This window comes from Giraffa tippelskirchi, chromosome 11, assembly GCF_054371585.1.
Source record: "Giraffa tippelskirchi isolate mGirTip1 chromosome 11, T2T-mGirTip1v1.2.pri, whole genome shotgun sequence".
Classification (NCBI taxonomy): Eukaryota; Metazoa; Chordata; class Mammalia; order Artiodactyla; family Giraffidae; genus Giraffa; species Giraffa tippelskirchi.
Genome location: NC_137285.1, coordinates 55,584,766 through 55,601,119, shown reverse-complemented (window position 1 = coordinate 55,601,119; position 16,354 = coordinate 55,584,766). Strand labels below are relative to the sequence as shown.

The following is a 16,354-nucleotide window of genomic DNA, read 5'->3' as shown; positions in this document are numbered from 1 at the left end:
AAAAATCATGGCCTAAGTTGAATTCGATCTGAGTTGGAAGATAGTTCGACTTCAAGTTGGAACTTGAGGAGACCTAACTACCAGTTTGTTGCTGTTTGGTCGCTTAGTTGTGTCCGATTCTTGGCGACCCCATGGACTGTAGCCTGTCAGGCTCCTCTGCCCGTGAGATTTCCCAGGCAAGAATCCTGGAGTGGGATACCATTTCCTTCTCCAGGGGATCTTCCTGACCCAGGGATTGAACCCGAGTCTTCTGCACTGGCAGATGAATTCTTTACCACTGGTCCAACAGAGAAGCCCTTCAGTTCACTTAAGCCAATATTGAAGGAAGAGTTGGTTTAAGCACTGATGCTCCATTTCAAACCTGACTGCTCTCTGTTTGGTTTCAGACTGAATTCAAGCAGGTGTTTCAAAACCTGCTTCAGATAGCATTACTTGTCACTGGGAAGCTAGATCTTTTGGGGGAGCTGGCAGTGAGAGTTTCATCCTGAGATTTCGCTATCAATGAAAAAACATCTTTTGGGAGATAAAACACTTTTTAAGCTTCTCTATGAAAAGTGTGCAATATGAAAGCTTATTGTTATTTTTGTAGGGGTGTTTACGGAATTAACCCCCATCACTGTCTTGAACACCACTCCAGTTGTGAGAATTCAGTCAGAACCTCAAAGAGGCGTTATCTATCCATGTAAGCGTATGGAGTGTCATTTTAATGTTCTGTATCTTTGCTGTGCCTCCACCTTCTTTGATGAAAAAGTCTATTTTAAAATTTGTAAGAAAATATTTAACATAATAAGATGATGAGTCAGAGGTTTTAAAAAGCTAAAAAGGGAAGATCTAGTTAAATAATGCACCTTTTTTATTTTTTCGCTACATCTGACTCATGACATATAATGTATTCTGCTAAGTTCAAAGTTTTCTCTTACAAAGAGAATTTTATGAAACAACTCTTCTTCAGACCGTTTTTTACTTCAATTATAGTAGCAGATTTTGGAGTTTAAATCATTAACAACCTCTGAGTGAACCTTTATCCAAGTGACTGCAAGTCACAAAGAGAACTGTCCTCTTGCACCAAATACCTTTTGTGCTGGAGTGAGACCCATCCTTTTCTATTTTTTCCCCTTTATGTCTCTCTTTGAAGAAAGATGTGTGATTTGTAAAGTAATGAAAGTATGTATCAGTTAATGAAAACTGCTATATTGAGCTCATAATGCAAACTGGAATTGCTTTAGGGTAAGCTTCACACACCTCCATTATAGCAGGGAAAAAAGTAAAATTCAGAAGTCAAGATTGTTGTGTGCACTGTAGGAGTATCATGTAGCAGTTAAATCAACCATCAGGGGTGACCTAATCTTATTTATCCCCCCTTTGTCAAGGAGCTGTAATTTTCATTTAGGCATTTTCCAGTTTTAACTCTACTGGACAGTTCAAAACGGGGCTCTTAGTCCATCCACCTAGTTACTGATTTCACCATATGTCATCTTCTTATTCTCGTTATTTTTATTGCAACGTTTTTGGAGAGTGCGTGGAAGACTGTCACCTCCACAGACTTCAGGTGATGAGGTGAGAGAGTAGTTCTTTGAGTGGCAAAAGCCTGAAGAATTTTTATACAGAACAAAATGTAGTTTAATCAACAAAAAGAAAGTTAAGAGAAAAACCTTTTTCCTCTTGAAAAATCAAGAAGAATAATGAACTAATCTTCGTTTCAAGAGTGGGAAAAACTTTTTCTCCCCCTAGATCTGGCGAATAGCGGGATAAATTCGAAGAAGTCCATCCCACCCCCGCACGCACGCCCCCCATTCTTTCCAGACAGAGCGGTTGCAAATCCCAGGCTGAGTCCGTCCTGGGAGCCTCAGGGCACCTTCCTCTTTGCTGTGTGTGTGTGTGTGTGTGTGTGTGTCTAGCTCTCGCTCTTTCCTTCAGTCTGTGCCTGTGTGTGTGTGTGTGAGTGTGTGTGTGACAGAGGGAGAGAGAGCGCGAGAGGAGAGAGAGAGCGAGAAAGAGAGAGAGAGAGAGCAAGAGAGCGAGCTGTGAGCTGTGCTGCCGCCGCCGCTGCCCTTTGATCCCGACATTAGTGTTAGGGGCTCGGAGACACAGAGCGCGGCCATAGACACCGCCGCACCGGCACTCATTTATTTATACCTCCCATCACACACGCGAGCATAGGACATACACACACACTCACACCTATTAGATCTGTTTCCATTGAAGAATATTACGCTCGGGGACAAGCCAGGTGCACGACCAAAAAATTAAAAAAAAAAAAAAGAAAAAAAAAAAAAAGAAAGGAAAGAAAAGAAGAAAACCCCTCTTCTGGCTCCAGGAAACAAGCTTCAACCCATTGCACACACCGGAGAGAAGGGGTTTCCCCCTGCCCGCCCGCCCGCCCCCCAACTACCTCCCCGCTCCTGCCAGTGTCTGCCTCTCTGTCCCCACGGGGGTTTATTTGATCTCACATTAACCAAGGAGGAGAATGTGAGAAAAGGGGGAAAATGCCCAGGAGGAAGCAGGAGCAGCCCAAGCGCCTTCCCTCACGTAAGTCATCCCTTCTCCACCTCCTCTCGTGCCATTTTCTCGCCCTCCCTCTCCTCTTTTCCCTCCGCAGCCTCCTCCGTTGTTTTCTGCATTAGTTTAGGGTTACAGAGGTGAAACTGACAAAGACACAGCCCGGGTTACTCCTCGCTTAGGTCTATGCTGAGGCAGCCATGTTGGTGATGATCAGCCCCGTGCCCTTTCTATTCTCTCTCTCTTTTTCTTTCTTTCTCTCACCCCCCCTCTTTTTTTCCTTGAGATCGGGCTTTTTTCCCCTTTCCCTCCCCCTCCCCCTCCTCACTCCGGGTTGCTGGGGGGAGGGGGCAAGAGAAGGGAGGAGGGGAGTAGTGTGGATGCCGGTTTTTTTTTTTTTAATCGGGGGGTGGAGGGGAGGTGGGAGAGGTTGGAATCTTTAAAAAAAAAAATTGCTTGCGGATCCCCGGTGCCTGAGGGTGCGGGGGTCGGGGCGCGCGGAGGGTTTGGGGGCCATGACATGGCGTTTGGGGGTGTCGGAGCGAGGGCGCGCGGCCGCCTGCCGAGGACGGGATCCAGGGAGAGGTCCGTCTCCGGCTAAAGGTTGCGCCGGGGTTGGTCGGCCCCGGAGCCGCCGGCGGCAGCGGCGGCGGCAGGAGCAGGAGGAGGCGGAGGTGGAGGAGGCGGCGGCGGAGGAGGGGAGTCGGGGGCGGGCGAGGCGGGAGCGGCGAGGAGGGTGTGGGGGCACCGCACACAAACACACGGGTACACACGCGCCGCCGGGCGGCTGCTCCCGCGGCGCCGGGGCGAGGGGGCGCGCCGGGGCGCGGGGCGGCCGGGCGGGGGGCGAGGCCGGGCAGCGGCGGGCGGATGTGGGGTGCGGGAGCTGCGCCGAGGCGGAGGCAGGAGGCAGGGCGGCTCGCGGCGCGCGAGGTCCCTGCAGAGCCGAGGGGAGGGAGGAGCAGGGCTCCTGGCCGCAATAAAATGCGGGGTCAGTCGGAGCAGACGGAGCCGGGCGAGACTCGGGCTCTCAGACCCCCCTCCCCGGCGAGCCTGAGCAGAGTCCAGGACTAAAGTGCATCGTAGCCCTCCCCGGCTGCAGCCACACACACCAACTGGAGACACACACCCGCCGGCACGGCCCGGTCCCCTTCCCCTCCTCCACCCGCGCCCCTGGTCCCTCTCCGCCCTCCCTCCGGCTTTTCTTTGCGAGTCTCTTAACTTTTCCCCCACTCCCTCTCCAGCTCAAAACCTCCCCCCCCCCATCTTTCTCCGCTTTGAGTGTTCCGAGATGCTGCTAAAGCTAAAAGTGAAGGAGAAAGAAGCAACTAAAAATATCCCCCGGGGCCGCCCGGCTCCTTGAATGCAGGGAGGAGGGGGCAGGGGAGAAGGCGTGGGGCGGGGTGACGGGGAGGAGGGGACGCCGGAGGCGCCGGAGGGAGGGGTCGGGGGAGACGGAGGGTCAATTTCTCTTCTCTCTCCCCCCCGCCCCCCCCCGCACTGCTCCCCTCTCTCGGCGGTTTGGCGCTGCTCGGAGCCCGATCCTGCAAAACCCGGGCTGGGGGCGGGAGCGGAGCCGGAGCGCCCGCCCGCCGGGGTGTCAGGCCGACGTGGTCGGTCACCTGAAGTTCACGGAGGGTGGGGGAAGGGTTAAGGTTATGGTGTCTCGGGCTCGGGTTGTGTGAGCGCGTGCGTTTCCGCTGCAGACAGGCAGCGCGATCGATCTCCCCCTCGCGAAATCTCCGCGGCGGTGCCGGCCCGGGGGCACGGGCAGGGGGCGCGGGTGACTCGGGCCGGGCGCCCCCCGGCGCCTCCGTGTCACCCGGGCCGCGGCCGAAGTGGCGAGCAAGGGCACTTGCAGGCAGCCCGCTCGGCAAACATTCCTCTTTCTTTCCCCTTCCCGGTACGCAGGAGTCGACGCACAGAGCTTGGGTTGTGCTTTTTTTCCCCTTCCTTTAGAAAAAAAAAAAAAATGCCCCTGTGCAGTCCTTTCTTCGCCTGCCCGCTAGAGGTTCTGAGGATAATATCACATATGTAATATATATGCACATAAAATCGTTCGCAGGCGGCTGCGTGTGTAGGGAAATTTTGTGTGAGGAAAGCAGGCGGCGGAGTCGGGGAGGGCGAGTTGGGAGGCTCCGCGCCGCGATTCACAGAAAACTCGCAGCAGTTGGTGAAGTGTGTGCTGTGCGTGCACATGGCCGGCCCGCCGCGCTTCCCAGCTCTTTTCGGGGGCGCGGGGGGGCAGGGACAGGAGGCAGGAATCCTGGGGAGGGGGGCGGCGGTCGGGAGAGGCTTGCCCTGCTCGGACAAAACGGGCTTCAGTGTTCTCTGCGAACTTGCCCTTAGATGGCAACTTTGGGCGCTGATGAGCTGGTGTGCGAAAACCAGGGCGGTGAGGTTATTTGGTCATTTTCCTTTCTTCTCTCCTTAAAAAAAAAAAAATCTTGGCGGGGTGAGAGGGAGGGTAGGAGCGGAGAAGGGATTTATCTGCTCAGTTGTGACGGAGATGGACCGCCTTCCCTCCCGCTGTGGGTAGTGCAGTCGGGCAGCTGCAGCCTGCCCTGCTGGTGACCTTGACCCTGACCTCGTGCGACTACCCGCTCCGTCTGAGAGGAAATTCAGGCTCCATTTTAGCTCGTGTGTTGGGTGGGCCTCTCCAGTGCGCCGGGGCCTGGTGATGGAGTTAGATTTTGCCAGTGGGCTCTCCCACCCACCCAGTTCTCTAATTGAATACTGTTATACACTCAGTTTAAAGGAAAAAAAAAAAATCAACTCCTTCTCCCAGTCACATAAAGCCACTTTTACTGAAGTAGAAAGCAATTACCTTTTGGAAACACCGTAAAAGTGCTCCAGTTTTTAAAGAGAAGCCTAATTTGCGATGCTTTTTTTCCACTTACCTTTGCTTTCAGTGGATTTTTGTGGATGTGTGCTGCCTGTTTTAAGCATGGTTTACACATGTTTTGTAAGCAGTTTGCATTTGAGCTGAGAGCAGTTTCTGGGCAAATGGTGTATTTTGCAATTCAGACAGTAACCCCAGACTGCCTTAAGTGCTGAGTGAGTCTTGAAGGAACTTTTAGTGAGGTAGACTTTGGTAAAATTAGTGTTCATTTGTGTTTAGTGTAGAATACAATTGTAGTCCTAAATTCCAGTGTGAATGCTAAGTTCTTTATTTGTTTATTTGTGTGTATGTGGGGGAGGAGGGGTGTCAGGATTTTTCTTTCCTTGGAGAACTGTTTTGAATCAAAGTTAAAATATAGTGAGCTGGGGATGGATTGCCCTAATAGAAGTCATCGTCAGTTTTTAAGAAGTTATGTAGAGGCAGACTTCACATTTCTCCATAGAAGAAAAGAGTGATATGAGTAGTTTCAGGGTGAGAAGGGTCAGAGGGGGATGAGGTGGGAAGGAACTGCTTTTGAATCCCAAGAGCCTTCTGAATAAATACAGGTGCTTAAGAGCTCCTATTGATAGGATGTCTTTAAAATTTAGAGAACCTGTAAACACATTTAAGAAACTCACATTAGAATTACAAGAAAGAGAAACTTGTGATAACTGCATCTCTAGAAAATTTAGAATGCTTTCTGCTTCCTCTTAGGGCCACCCTTGCTTCTGTTCCCTTCCCCATGAATCATTGTTATGAATAAACTCTTTCTATGTGTTATTAAATATGATAGTAGCCAACCACAGCGTGAATCTACAAAGCCCAGAGTCCTCCCACCATATAGCACAGACACCAGGGAACCTGGAAGTTTCAACCTCGAGTAGATTAGTCCTGGAAATCCAGACTAGCAGTTGGTATTATCTGATACCGAGTCTGGGGTGAGCCTCAGCCTCTGGCACGGAGTCCCAGCAATTCCCCAGGCTGGGCTTCGGCCTGCTAAGGTTTCCTAGCTTCTGCTGTTCAACTAGACACCCATGGGACCGTTCAGAACCGAATTAGCTTTGGGGATGGGTGAGCCTTTAACCTGACAAAACTAACCTAAGCGTTAGGTTTCTGATTTAAAATTCTGCACAGTCCTTTCCTTCTGGGCCTCCGAAGTAAGTGTATGTGGGGGTTTGTTTTTTTTTGTTAGATGGGCCTCATGCATGGGCAGAAAAACAAATGGTCTGTCCTATAGCATTGAATGGTGATCTTACTGGCTGTGAGTAAAAAAGGCGAGTTGCACTAGGTTTCAGAGGTGACCCCAAACCAAGGGTGTTAAACTCTTTTTGAGAAGTGGCTCTCAAAATTATTATTCAAAATAAAGCCTTTATTTCTTGGCCTAGAGCAGTAATTATCGTTTGGGGATTTAAATATGACTCTGCTGCAATTGATGGCTCTTGTACAAAAGTTCTTTCCATTAACAGGGTCCAATACCATGTTCCAAAAAATGTCCTAGAGGTCCTTGGAGCTATACTATGTGCTTATCTTTAGCAGAATCCCCATACTGCAGAGTTTAAAAATGTTTGTCAGCCTAAGAAAGTGGAAGAGAGGGAAAGTAACGCGGGGACTGTTGGCCAGGCCTGGGGCTCAGCCCTTTGTGAACATTATTCCATTTGGGATCACGTACTGGAGAGGGAAATGGGTGTGTTGGTTGCATCTGTAAATCCTTGGACCATTGGTGCCATCAGCACGTTTAAGATTTCCTCGTTAGCTTCAACTTACCCCTAAACGTGCACGAGTTTAGACCCTGTTCTATTTATTGCTGGAAGGCTGCCTGATGCCTATTCCCAAGGGGGAGTACAAAGGAAAAGTTCATAAAACAGTTGTTTTGTCATTCCAGTATTTCCACTGTTTACTCAGTTGTGGGTCAAGACCAGAACAGGTTGTTGTGTTTGTCATGAACAAAACTTTATAAAAATTCTTTCTTGCTTTCTCGTAAAATTGGGAAGCAAAATGACTGAAAAGCAACAGGATCCCTTATTGTTAATATCTTTCGTGTCTTTGTATGTCTCCTGAAAGACAGAAGGTTGAATCTTTCCCTTACTTATTCTTACTAAATTTTTTTCAGTAACCAGACAATACCTCCTGACTAGACAAGGGCCACGGGGAAATTTTCTGAATCTGAAAGAGTCAAGTATTTCACTGTGGATGATTCTGCGACATCACAAAGCAGGCTTGCTTGATTCTGGGCAAAAATGCCCATCTGTTCTTATATGTATTCCTCATACAATAAGGAGGTCCACTGAGCTTTGCTGCTAAAAGTGAGAAAGATAACTCCAAATCACATTCCTTCTAATGCTTCAAAATAGTTTCTGATAAAAAAATTGATTTTTAATTTGTCTATGTGTTGCTATCTCGTGCTGGGGATGACACAGCTGGTGTGAATTGACAAGTCTCCTGCACCAAGTGTTAATAAATCACGTTGGGGAAGTATAAATTGGACAGCTTTTGGCCAGTGTTAAAGCTTGCTGTGCATTTGAGGTTTTAGAGTCTTTGAATGGCCTGTTAGGAGAGTTCCTAGGGAGGTGTGGAAAATCTTCATCTCGCGAGGTTTACAAAATTAGATGGACAAAGGCCATAGAGACAGCCAAGGGATCGTGTTGTGTTGGTGGAATAACCAGGCAGGCTTCTCTTGGTGTTAAAAGTTGGCTTTAATTAATTAATGTCAAGATATCCTTTAGGAAAGACTGGATTCAAAATGGGGGGCGGGTAACCCCGGCTGGTGGGTAAACCCATTTATTTAGTAATCCCAGTAGTTGAGATTGTGTCTGAATGATTTTGTTTCCCCAAAGAGAAAAACTCAGCCAGTATCCCTAACCCTGGTCATTTCATGCAAAGTGGTGTCTTTGGACTCAAAAGATGACAAGACAGAGAGGAAATGATGGTGGAACCCTGATTGTCACAGTGTAAAAATCTCTCTTGGTTTCTGTGACTGGTCAGTAACGCCCTTTGTGAAAGCTGAGGGCAGCTTAGTCCTGGGAGGAGATTAATAAATCCTTTTGCCTTCCCTTTTCGCAGTTGCCTTGTCTCTCCTCCACTCTTCCTCTTTGAATATCTGCTGGAGTCTTAGGAGGATGGGGAAACAAATAGAACAGGCTGGAAGCTTATCTCTCTATTCTGAGTGACGTATTAGTAATTTTCTATAATTTAATCAGACTGATCGCAGAACAAGATAATGAGAGTGTGACCTACAAAATAGGACTTTTGGGGGCCCGAAAGGCTTTCCAGCAGAAGGTTTTTACAAGACCGTGAGCTTTGTGGTAAAGGAGTGGATTTTGAGTTTCCTCTTAGCCGAAAGAAATCCAGACCAGGCCTAGTGATGGTAAGACATGTGGTTTTGTTTTTGCTTTTCTTTCTCAGATTTCGTTCCCATTTTGGCCTAGTAAAGGCACTCTAGAATCACATTTTAGAGATGCAGATTGTCAGTGAAGTTGCTGTGTCCTGTTTCTTTTTTTTTTTTTTTTTTTTCCGTTGATCTTGCTGGTATGTGGGATCTTAGTTCCCCAACCAGGGATCGAACCCACGCCCCCTGCAGTGGAAGGCAGAGTCTTAACCACTGGATGGCCAGGGAAGTCCCACTGTGCCCTGTTTCTGATGGGCTCTTTTCTATTTCCTGCTTTCTAGGTGTAGCTCAGTAATGCATGCCATCTAGGGCCATGTGTACAAAATACCTTATGGTTCATGGTAGCTGAAATGTCTTTTGTCATATTTTATAAGAAACTAATGTGCCAAGCACAGACCTTAGAAATAGCCAAGAGACTTGATGGACTGAAGTTTCTAGCTGCTTTCCCCCTTCTGTTTAGGAGCAAGTTTTGTATTTTTATGCTCCATCTGTAAATTACCCTTTTATGATATTAGAGAATAGTGTATGTGACTAGGTGCTGAAGCAAGGCCTCTCAGTGACTTTATCATTCCCCAAGGACCCCCCTTGGGATAGAATCACTGTAGTTACAAGGTGGTTTCATAAATTAAGATCAGACTTTGGCTTGATAGTGATCTTTAGCTTCATGGGTACATACTGCTGTTTACTTTGTAAAAGTCAGCCTCACTGCGTGTACACACACACACACACACACACACACACACACACACAGAGGCTGCACTGTAGCTAATTTTATAAAATGTACAGTGATACACGCCCACGGTCTGAAATCAGCATGAGGCCTTTAGCCACCCTGTTTTTCACAGACTGACCCAGGGTTATATTAAATGCAGCAGATTCTGTGTGCCTAAAAAGGATATTGTTTCCAGCCGGCCATTCCCTTCTTATTAAAAAACAAACCTCCACCACTGAAGCTCTCCCTCTCGAGTTCTGAAATGACTGAGACTTAGGTGCTCTTTGCTTTTGTTTTTAAGAAAGTCCAAATTCAGTCAAGTTCGGTCTCCCGGCAAGGAAGGAGGCTTCTCCGAGGCTGGGGCCTGAAAAAGCAGACTCCAGAATAATCCCTGTGTCTATCTCTTTCTCTTCCTTGTAATTTCTCCATGGGTCAGAAAAGTGGTTAGACCCCATGAGAAGTGAGGTGTGAGGGGGAAAGGACGAGGGGTGAGAGAGATCTGTATCTCCCGATGGATTGTTTTGAGTGCTCTGGAGAGGTTGGCTTTCCAAGGGGACTGGAGAAGGCCAGGGAAGGTGATCTTTTCCATGATTGATCAGCAGCAGCCTGCTTATCTGTGCTTTTGAAACAAGCTATTGTACTTGAGGAGGGTGATAGATTTTTCTAAAGTTACACGGGGCCAGTGTCTTGGGTTGTCTGCTGGTGTATTTTTAAAAGCTTGTATTGTTGTTTTGTAAGCAGGCGGAGAAAATAACCGTGTGATTTGGCCCTCTTTTCAGTAGGTCTCCTGTAGACGATGGGCTTCACTGGTGGCTCAGCAGTAAAGAATCTGCCTGTGATGCAGGAGATGTGGGTTTGATTCTTGGGTTGGAAAGATCCCCTGGAGGAGGACATGGCAACCCACTCCAGTATTCTTGCCTGGAAAACCTCAGGTACAGAGAAGCCTGGCGGGCTACAGTCCATGGGGTTGCAAAGAGTCAGACACGACTTAGCAACTAAACCACCACCACCACCACCACTGTATACTGTACATCTTAAGGGAAAAACAAACCAACAAACAGGGACTGGACATGCTTTTTAAGGTCACAGAGTAGTGGTCCAGTGTACAGCCTCTGGCAGCAGCTTGTTTAGATTCGACCTCTGCTGCTCACTAGCTGTGTGACCTTGGGCAAATTACTTAACTTCCCTGTTCTCTGGTTTCTTCGTCTTTCAATAGTGACAACAGTTCCTATATCACAGGGATATTGTATGAATAATTGAATACATACAGAAGTATCAGTATTATGTGCACACACAAAACCATACCTTATTAGTGACTGCTTTGTAGAAAGAGCTCAAGAAGGATTAGCTATTATTAAGTATATGAAATAAATTTTCATTTGTATAGCCTGTGATTAGACTATAGATATTTTTGACTCAGAATTTTTTGGTGATGGCTGTATTTATTATTCTTTTAAAAAATCCTCCATGTATCCCGTACAGTAATAATATGACATGGTAAAACTCTTTTATAAGGCTGTTATAATAGGGCTTGACAAGTGCTTGTTTCACAGGCCAACAATATTACTTTAAGATTTTACTAGGGGAACAAGTTCTTCTGTGTGCATGATTTGACCTGAATTATATCTCAATTGTATAATAATCAAATGAATTATGACTGAGCTTTACTATAAGGTGAGGATAGTAAATCTATGTTCCCAGACTTAGGCTGAGATTCAAATGAGAAAATAGGTGTTTAATAAAAGTTTATTTATCCACTGACTTATCAGTCAGTCCACTGATTAAAATCACCCAGGGGAAATTTCTGTTGGGTTTTCCATGTGTCACACAGCTAATAGTTCACATTTTGCACAAAACAAAGGAAAGACAGGGTCTGGTGTTTCTAATTGCAGAGAACCAAGCCAAGAGAACACATTAAATGAATTTTATTTATTTAAACATTTTTTAGTTTTCTATTGGAGCATAGTTGGTTAACAATGTTGTGTGAGTTTCAAGCATACAGCAAACTGATTCAGTTATACATATACATGTGTCTATTTTTCAGAAGTTTTAGAAGAAAGATTGGGGTATGTGTGTGTGTTGAGTGTGTGTGTTGTATGTGTGTTTATGTATGTGCTATAGATGACATTAGAGGTCACAAGCCAGTGGCCTCCTAGTATGTTTTGCCTCCTACGGTATGTTTAAAACTCAAGACAGCATTTGGAAATAGGCGGCTTCACGTACAAATCCAGGCTTCCAGCTTCTTCTGAAACTTGGACGAGTCAGCGGCGCGGGCCACCTCCCCACGTGGCCGCAATCTGCTGCATTCAGTGGCGGCTGTCTCCCTTCCTTGGCACATGCTTGCCAGTCTGCCACAGCTCCCACCCCGGGGCTTCCGTGTCCCTGCCTGCGTGTACACCTGCCCGCCCCTGCCGAAGCGTCTGATGTCCCGGCCCCTGCAGGCGAGTGGATTAGAAATTGTTCTGTATTCCCCAGTATTGTGTGATCTTTTATGTCACCGCCGAGGCTAGGATACTGTAAACCTCATCTGATGGCAATATCAGGAAGCTGCCTAGGGTGGGGATTAAGACCCTGGTACCAATTTCCCAATTCTCATCCCACCCTCCCCTCGACCCCTGGGTAAAATAGATGGCTAGTAGGAACCTGCTGTGTAACGCAGGGAGCTCACCTGGGTGCTCTGTGATGACCTAGACGGATGGGATGGGGGTGGGAGTGGAAGGGGTGTCCCAGAGGGAGGGGATATGAGTATACATATGGCTGAGTCACTTTGTTGTACAGCAGAAACTAACACAACACTGTAAAGCAACTATGAAAGAAAAAGATCCTGGCACTAGATGCATGAGTTCCATCCCAGCTGCACCACATTTTAGCTGTGACCTTGGCAAGTTACTGCAGTTTGCCTGTTTCCTCATCTGTAAACTGGGAAAGCATTGCAGGTTCTTTGGGAACAAAGTGAGTTCATACATGTAGATATTTAGATTCATGTCTGGCACATAGTATGTGTACAATAAATGCTGGCTACATGGAGACACTCGAGGTGTTAATTTGTGGTTTTGTGAATTTCTTTCAATTAAGGATCTCGGTAAGATTGCTTTAACTGTGTTGTATAATCAGTTAAAGACAACTATTGCTGCCTATATCTGTTTCTGATCATCATTAGCCAACCTAGTGGTTCTCCATTCTGGCAGTCAGTTGTAATTCCCTGGGAGATTTAGAAAATGCAAACACCCCCAGAGATTTAAATTTAATTGGTTCAGAGTGGGGTCTGGCCATGGACATCCTTAAAAAGCTCCCCTGGTGGTGTAAATGGATAGCCAGAGTTGAGGACTCCTGAGCTAACAAGAACTCTCACTCTGGGCTGATGCCATTTTAGCCAAAAATAAAGACATGTGATTTTGAGTCTGGGCAGCTTATTGATGAGATTCTGTTAGACTCCTAAAACCTTTAAAAATAGCTCATGGATCTGAGTAATTGCCTCCAACTCCTCCAGATCGGAAACCAGAGGTTCAGGGAAGGACCTGTACTAAGCAGAAGGCACAGATTTCAGTCTTCTTTGTCACCTTCTCCCACCACAATCACCAGGGTTTCTCACTAGCTTTGTGACCTTGAGTAAGTCACCTGACCTCTCTGTGCTTATGGAGTGCCATCTTGTAAAATGAATCAGTTCAGTTCAGTCGCTCAGCCATGTCCGACTATTTGCAACCCCATGGACTGCAGCATGCCAGGCTTCCCTGTCCATCACCAACTCCCGAAGCTTGCTCAAACTCATATCCGTCAAGTCGGGGTTACCATCCAACCATCTCTGTCTTCCCCCTCCCGTGCCTTCAGTCTTTTCCAGCATCAGGGTCTTTTCCAATGAGTCATTTCTTCGCATCAGGTGGCCAAAGGATTGGAGCTTCAGCATCAGTCCTTTCAGTGAATATTCAGGACTGATTTCCTTTAGGATTGACTGGTTGGATCTCCTTGCTGGCCAAGGGACTCTCAAGTGTCTTTTCCAGCACCACAGTTCAAAAGCTTCAATTCCTCCCTATTCAGCTTTCTTTATATTGTAAATGGATACATTGTAAGTGGATAATAGTACATTAATCATGCCTTCTCTGTGTTGTTGTTAAGTGACTCAGTCGTGTCCAATTCTTTGTGACCCCATGGACTGTAGCACGCCAGGTCTCCCAGTCCCTCACCATCTCCCAAAGTTTGCCCAAGTTCATGTCCTTTGCATTGGTGATGCCTTCTCTTTATATAATGCTTATTGTCCACAAAACATTTTCACTGATATCATCTGCCTGTGAGGCAGGTGGGGAAGAGCTCCTCCTCTTACCAACTAGAGAGACAGGGAAATGGGGCTACAGGGAGGAAGAAGCTAGCTTGATGTCACCAGCGTGGGTGCTAACAAGGGCCAGGCCATCTGCAGGTCTCTCAGGGCTCAGAGGTCTGTGAAATCTTCATGAGGTCCCAAACCTGGAGAACGTGCCTTCACCACCTGCACCTCCTCTCACACCCTCCACTGCAGGAGGCCCCCTTTGGTGCCGATGCAGCACATACATTGCCCGGTGATTCAGAGGACTTGTGCCACCAAGAATATTGCTCTCCTCAAAGATTTATTTTGACCTTGGACTCAACAGAAGGTCACAGAATAGAGTCACTTGCAGTGATCCTTTCTGAGGTGTGAACTATGTACGCCCCATGGAGAACACTGCCTTCATGTAATGGCCCAGAATGGTGAGCTGTTTTCTAACCTGTGCTTGTATGACCCTAGCTGTTAATCCAACCAACCTGAAACACAGCTGTATTTGGAAGGAAATACAGTGGGGACACCCTGTGCGCGGTCACTCAGTTGCTCAGTCGTGTCCTTGCGACCCCGTGGGCTGTAGCCCACCAGGCCTCTCTGTCCGTGGAATTCTCCAGGCAAGAACACTGGAGTGGGTTGCCATTTCCTCCTCCAGGGGACCCTCCCGACCTAGGGACTGAACCCAGTCTCCGTCGTTTCCTGCCTTGGTAGGCAGATTCTTTACCACTGAGCCACCTGGGAAGCTGGGACACCCTATGCTTCAAGAAATATTCCTGAAATGTGCTGTGTGATTTCTCCTTTCTAGGGGAAGGCAAACCTCAAATAACATCTTACTGGGTTTTAATCTGACCTTAAGAAAGAGGGAAATCAAATTACAGTGAGCTGCTGCTTTCTGACATTTATAGGAAGAGAGGAATTTCATAATTGAGAAGGTTTGGGTTGGCTGGACCGCTAGATCCTAGAAGTGCTGTGTACCAGTGGCTTCTCAAATACATGTTGATAGATAAGAAAATATATACACGAGAGAAAAGAGTACATGTGTTTTATTTTACTATTATTTTTCTTTCTTTTTATTAATTTTTATTGGAGTACAGTTGTTTTACAGTGTGTTAGTTTCTGCTGTACAGCAATGTGAATCAGGTATATGTATACATATATCTCCTCTTTTTTAGATTTCCTTCCTGTTTAGGTCACCACAGAGCATTGAGCAGAGTTCCCTGTGCTATGCAGCAGGTTCTCATTAGTTATCTATTTTATACATAGTAGAGAGTACACATATTTTAAATATGATTTGTGTACTCCATAAGGCTGGAACTGTGGAGTTAACTAGTTAATAGTTTATTAATTTATTTTAAAAATCTATATTGGCTTTTAATGACAAGAAGAATGCATATTTAGTATAAATAATTAAAGCAACATGGGAATATTTAAAGTAAAATGTGAAAGTCCGCTTTTGCAGCTTACATCCCCAGAGGTAACTGCTGTGAATCAACAAGCAGTATTTCAAATTCAGCCATCATTTGAAAAATGGATGCACATCAGCAGAGTTGGCTTAATTAATGTATGTACTGAATTTAGGACAAAGGGGTTAAAAACTGAATAGATCACATGCAAAATAGTGGATCCCAGGTTGGGTGCCCTGCTTTTAAGGGGGACATGGATAAACTAGGGGTTTCCTAGTAGTTCAGCTGGTAAAGAATCTGCCCACAATGCAGGAAACCCCAGTTCGATTCCTGGGTCAGGAAGATCTGCTAGAGAAGGGATAGGCTACCCACTCCAGTATTCTTGAGCTTCCCTGGTGGCTCAGCTGGTAAAGAATCCGCCTGCAATGCAGGAGACCTGGGTTCAATCCCTGGCTTGGGAAGATCCCCTGGAGAAGGGAAAGGCTACCCACTCCAGTATTCTGGCCTGGAGAATCCCATGGACTGTATAGTCCATGGGGTCCCCAAGAGTTGGACATGACTGAGCAACTTTCACTTTCATTGATAAACTACTCACCAGAACAGAGGCAACTAGCATGTTGTAGGCTCTTGAAATCGCCATGTGAAGAATTAGTTATCCCATGTTAAGTACATCATGGAAGTACTTAACATGAGGTGGCTCAGACAGTAAAGAGTCTGCCTGCAATGCAGGAGACGTGGGTTTGATCCCTGAGTCAGAAAGATCTCCTGATGAAGGAAATTGCAAGCCACCCCAGTATTCTTGCCTGGAGAATCCCATGGACAGAGGAGCCTGGTGGGCTACAGTTCACTGGGTGGCAAAGAGTCGGACACGACTCAGTAACTAACACACACACACACACACACACACACACACACACACACACACACACACACAGTATGAAGAAAAGAATGAGAGTGGATTAAACTTGTGCATCATAACTAATTTCAAATATTTGAAGTTCTGTCAAGTGAAAAAGGGATTAAACTTACTCTGAATTGTCATTCATCCTAAATTCTTACCTTGTGTCTGATTACCTTGTGTCTGATACTTGATTCGTTCGTTCATTCATTCAAGCAGCAGTAACTGAGTGCTTCTCTACCAGGGATTAGGGGTCTGTGGAGTTGAATAGAGTATGGTCCGAGCTTG

General features: G+C 46.6%; 1 protein-coding gene across 10 annotated transcripts in view; it reads left to right on the top strand.

Moving 5' to 3' along the window:
• Positions 1 to 1,848: 1,848 nt before the first annotated feature.
• The window catches only part of ZNF827 (zinc finger protein 827), a 192,247-nt gene continuing 177,741 nt past the window's right edge, over positions 1,849 to 16,354 (top strand). For 7 of the 10 annotated variants that reach the window (XM_081544243.1, XM_081544240.1, XM_081544239.1 and 4 more), the window contains exon 1: positions 1,941 to 2,529. In XM_081544243.1, coding sequence (XP_081400369.1) covers positions 2,487 to 2,529 — 43 coding nt within the window. In that variant the 5' untranslated portion in view covers positions 1,941 to 2,486. Of the gene's footprint in view, positions 2,530 to 3,006; positions 3,202 to 16,354 lie in introns of those variants that run through there. The other 3 variants (XM_081544236.1, XM_081544238.1, XM_081544237.1) reach the window with 3 other exon arrangements.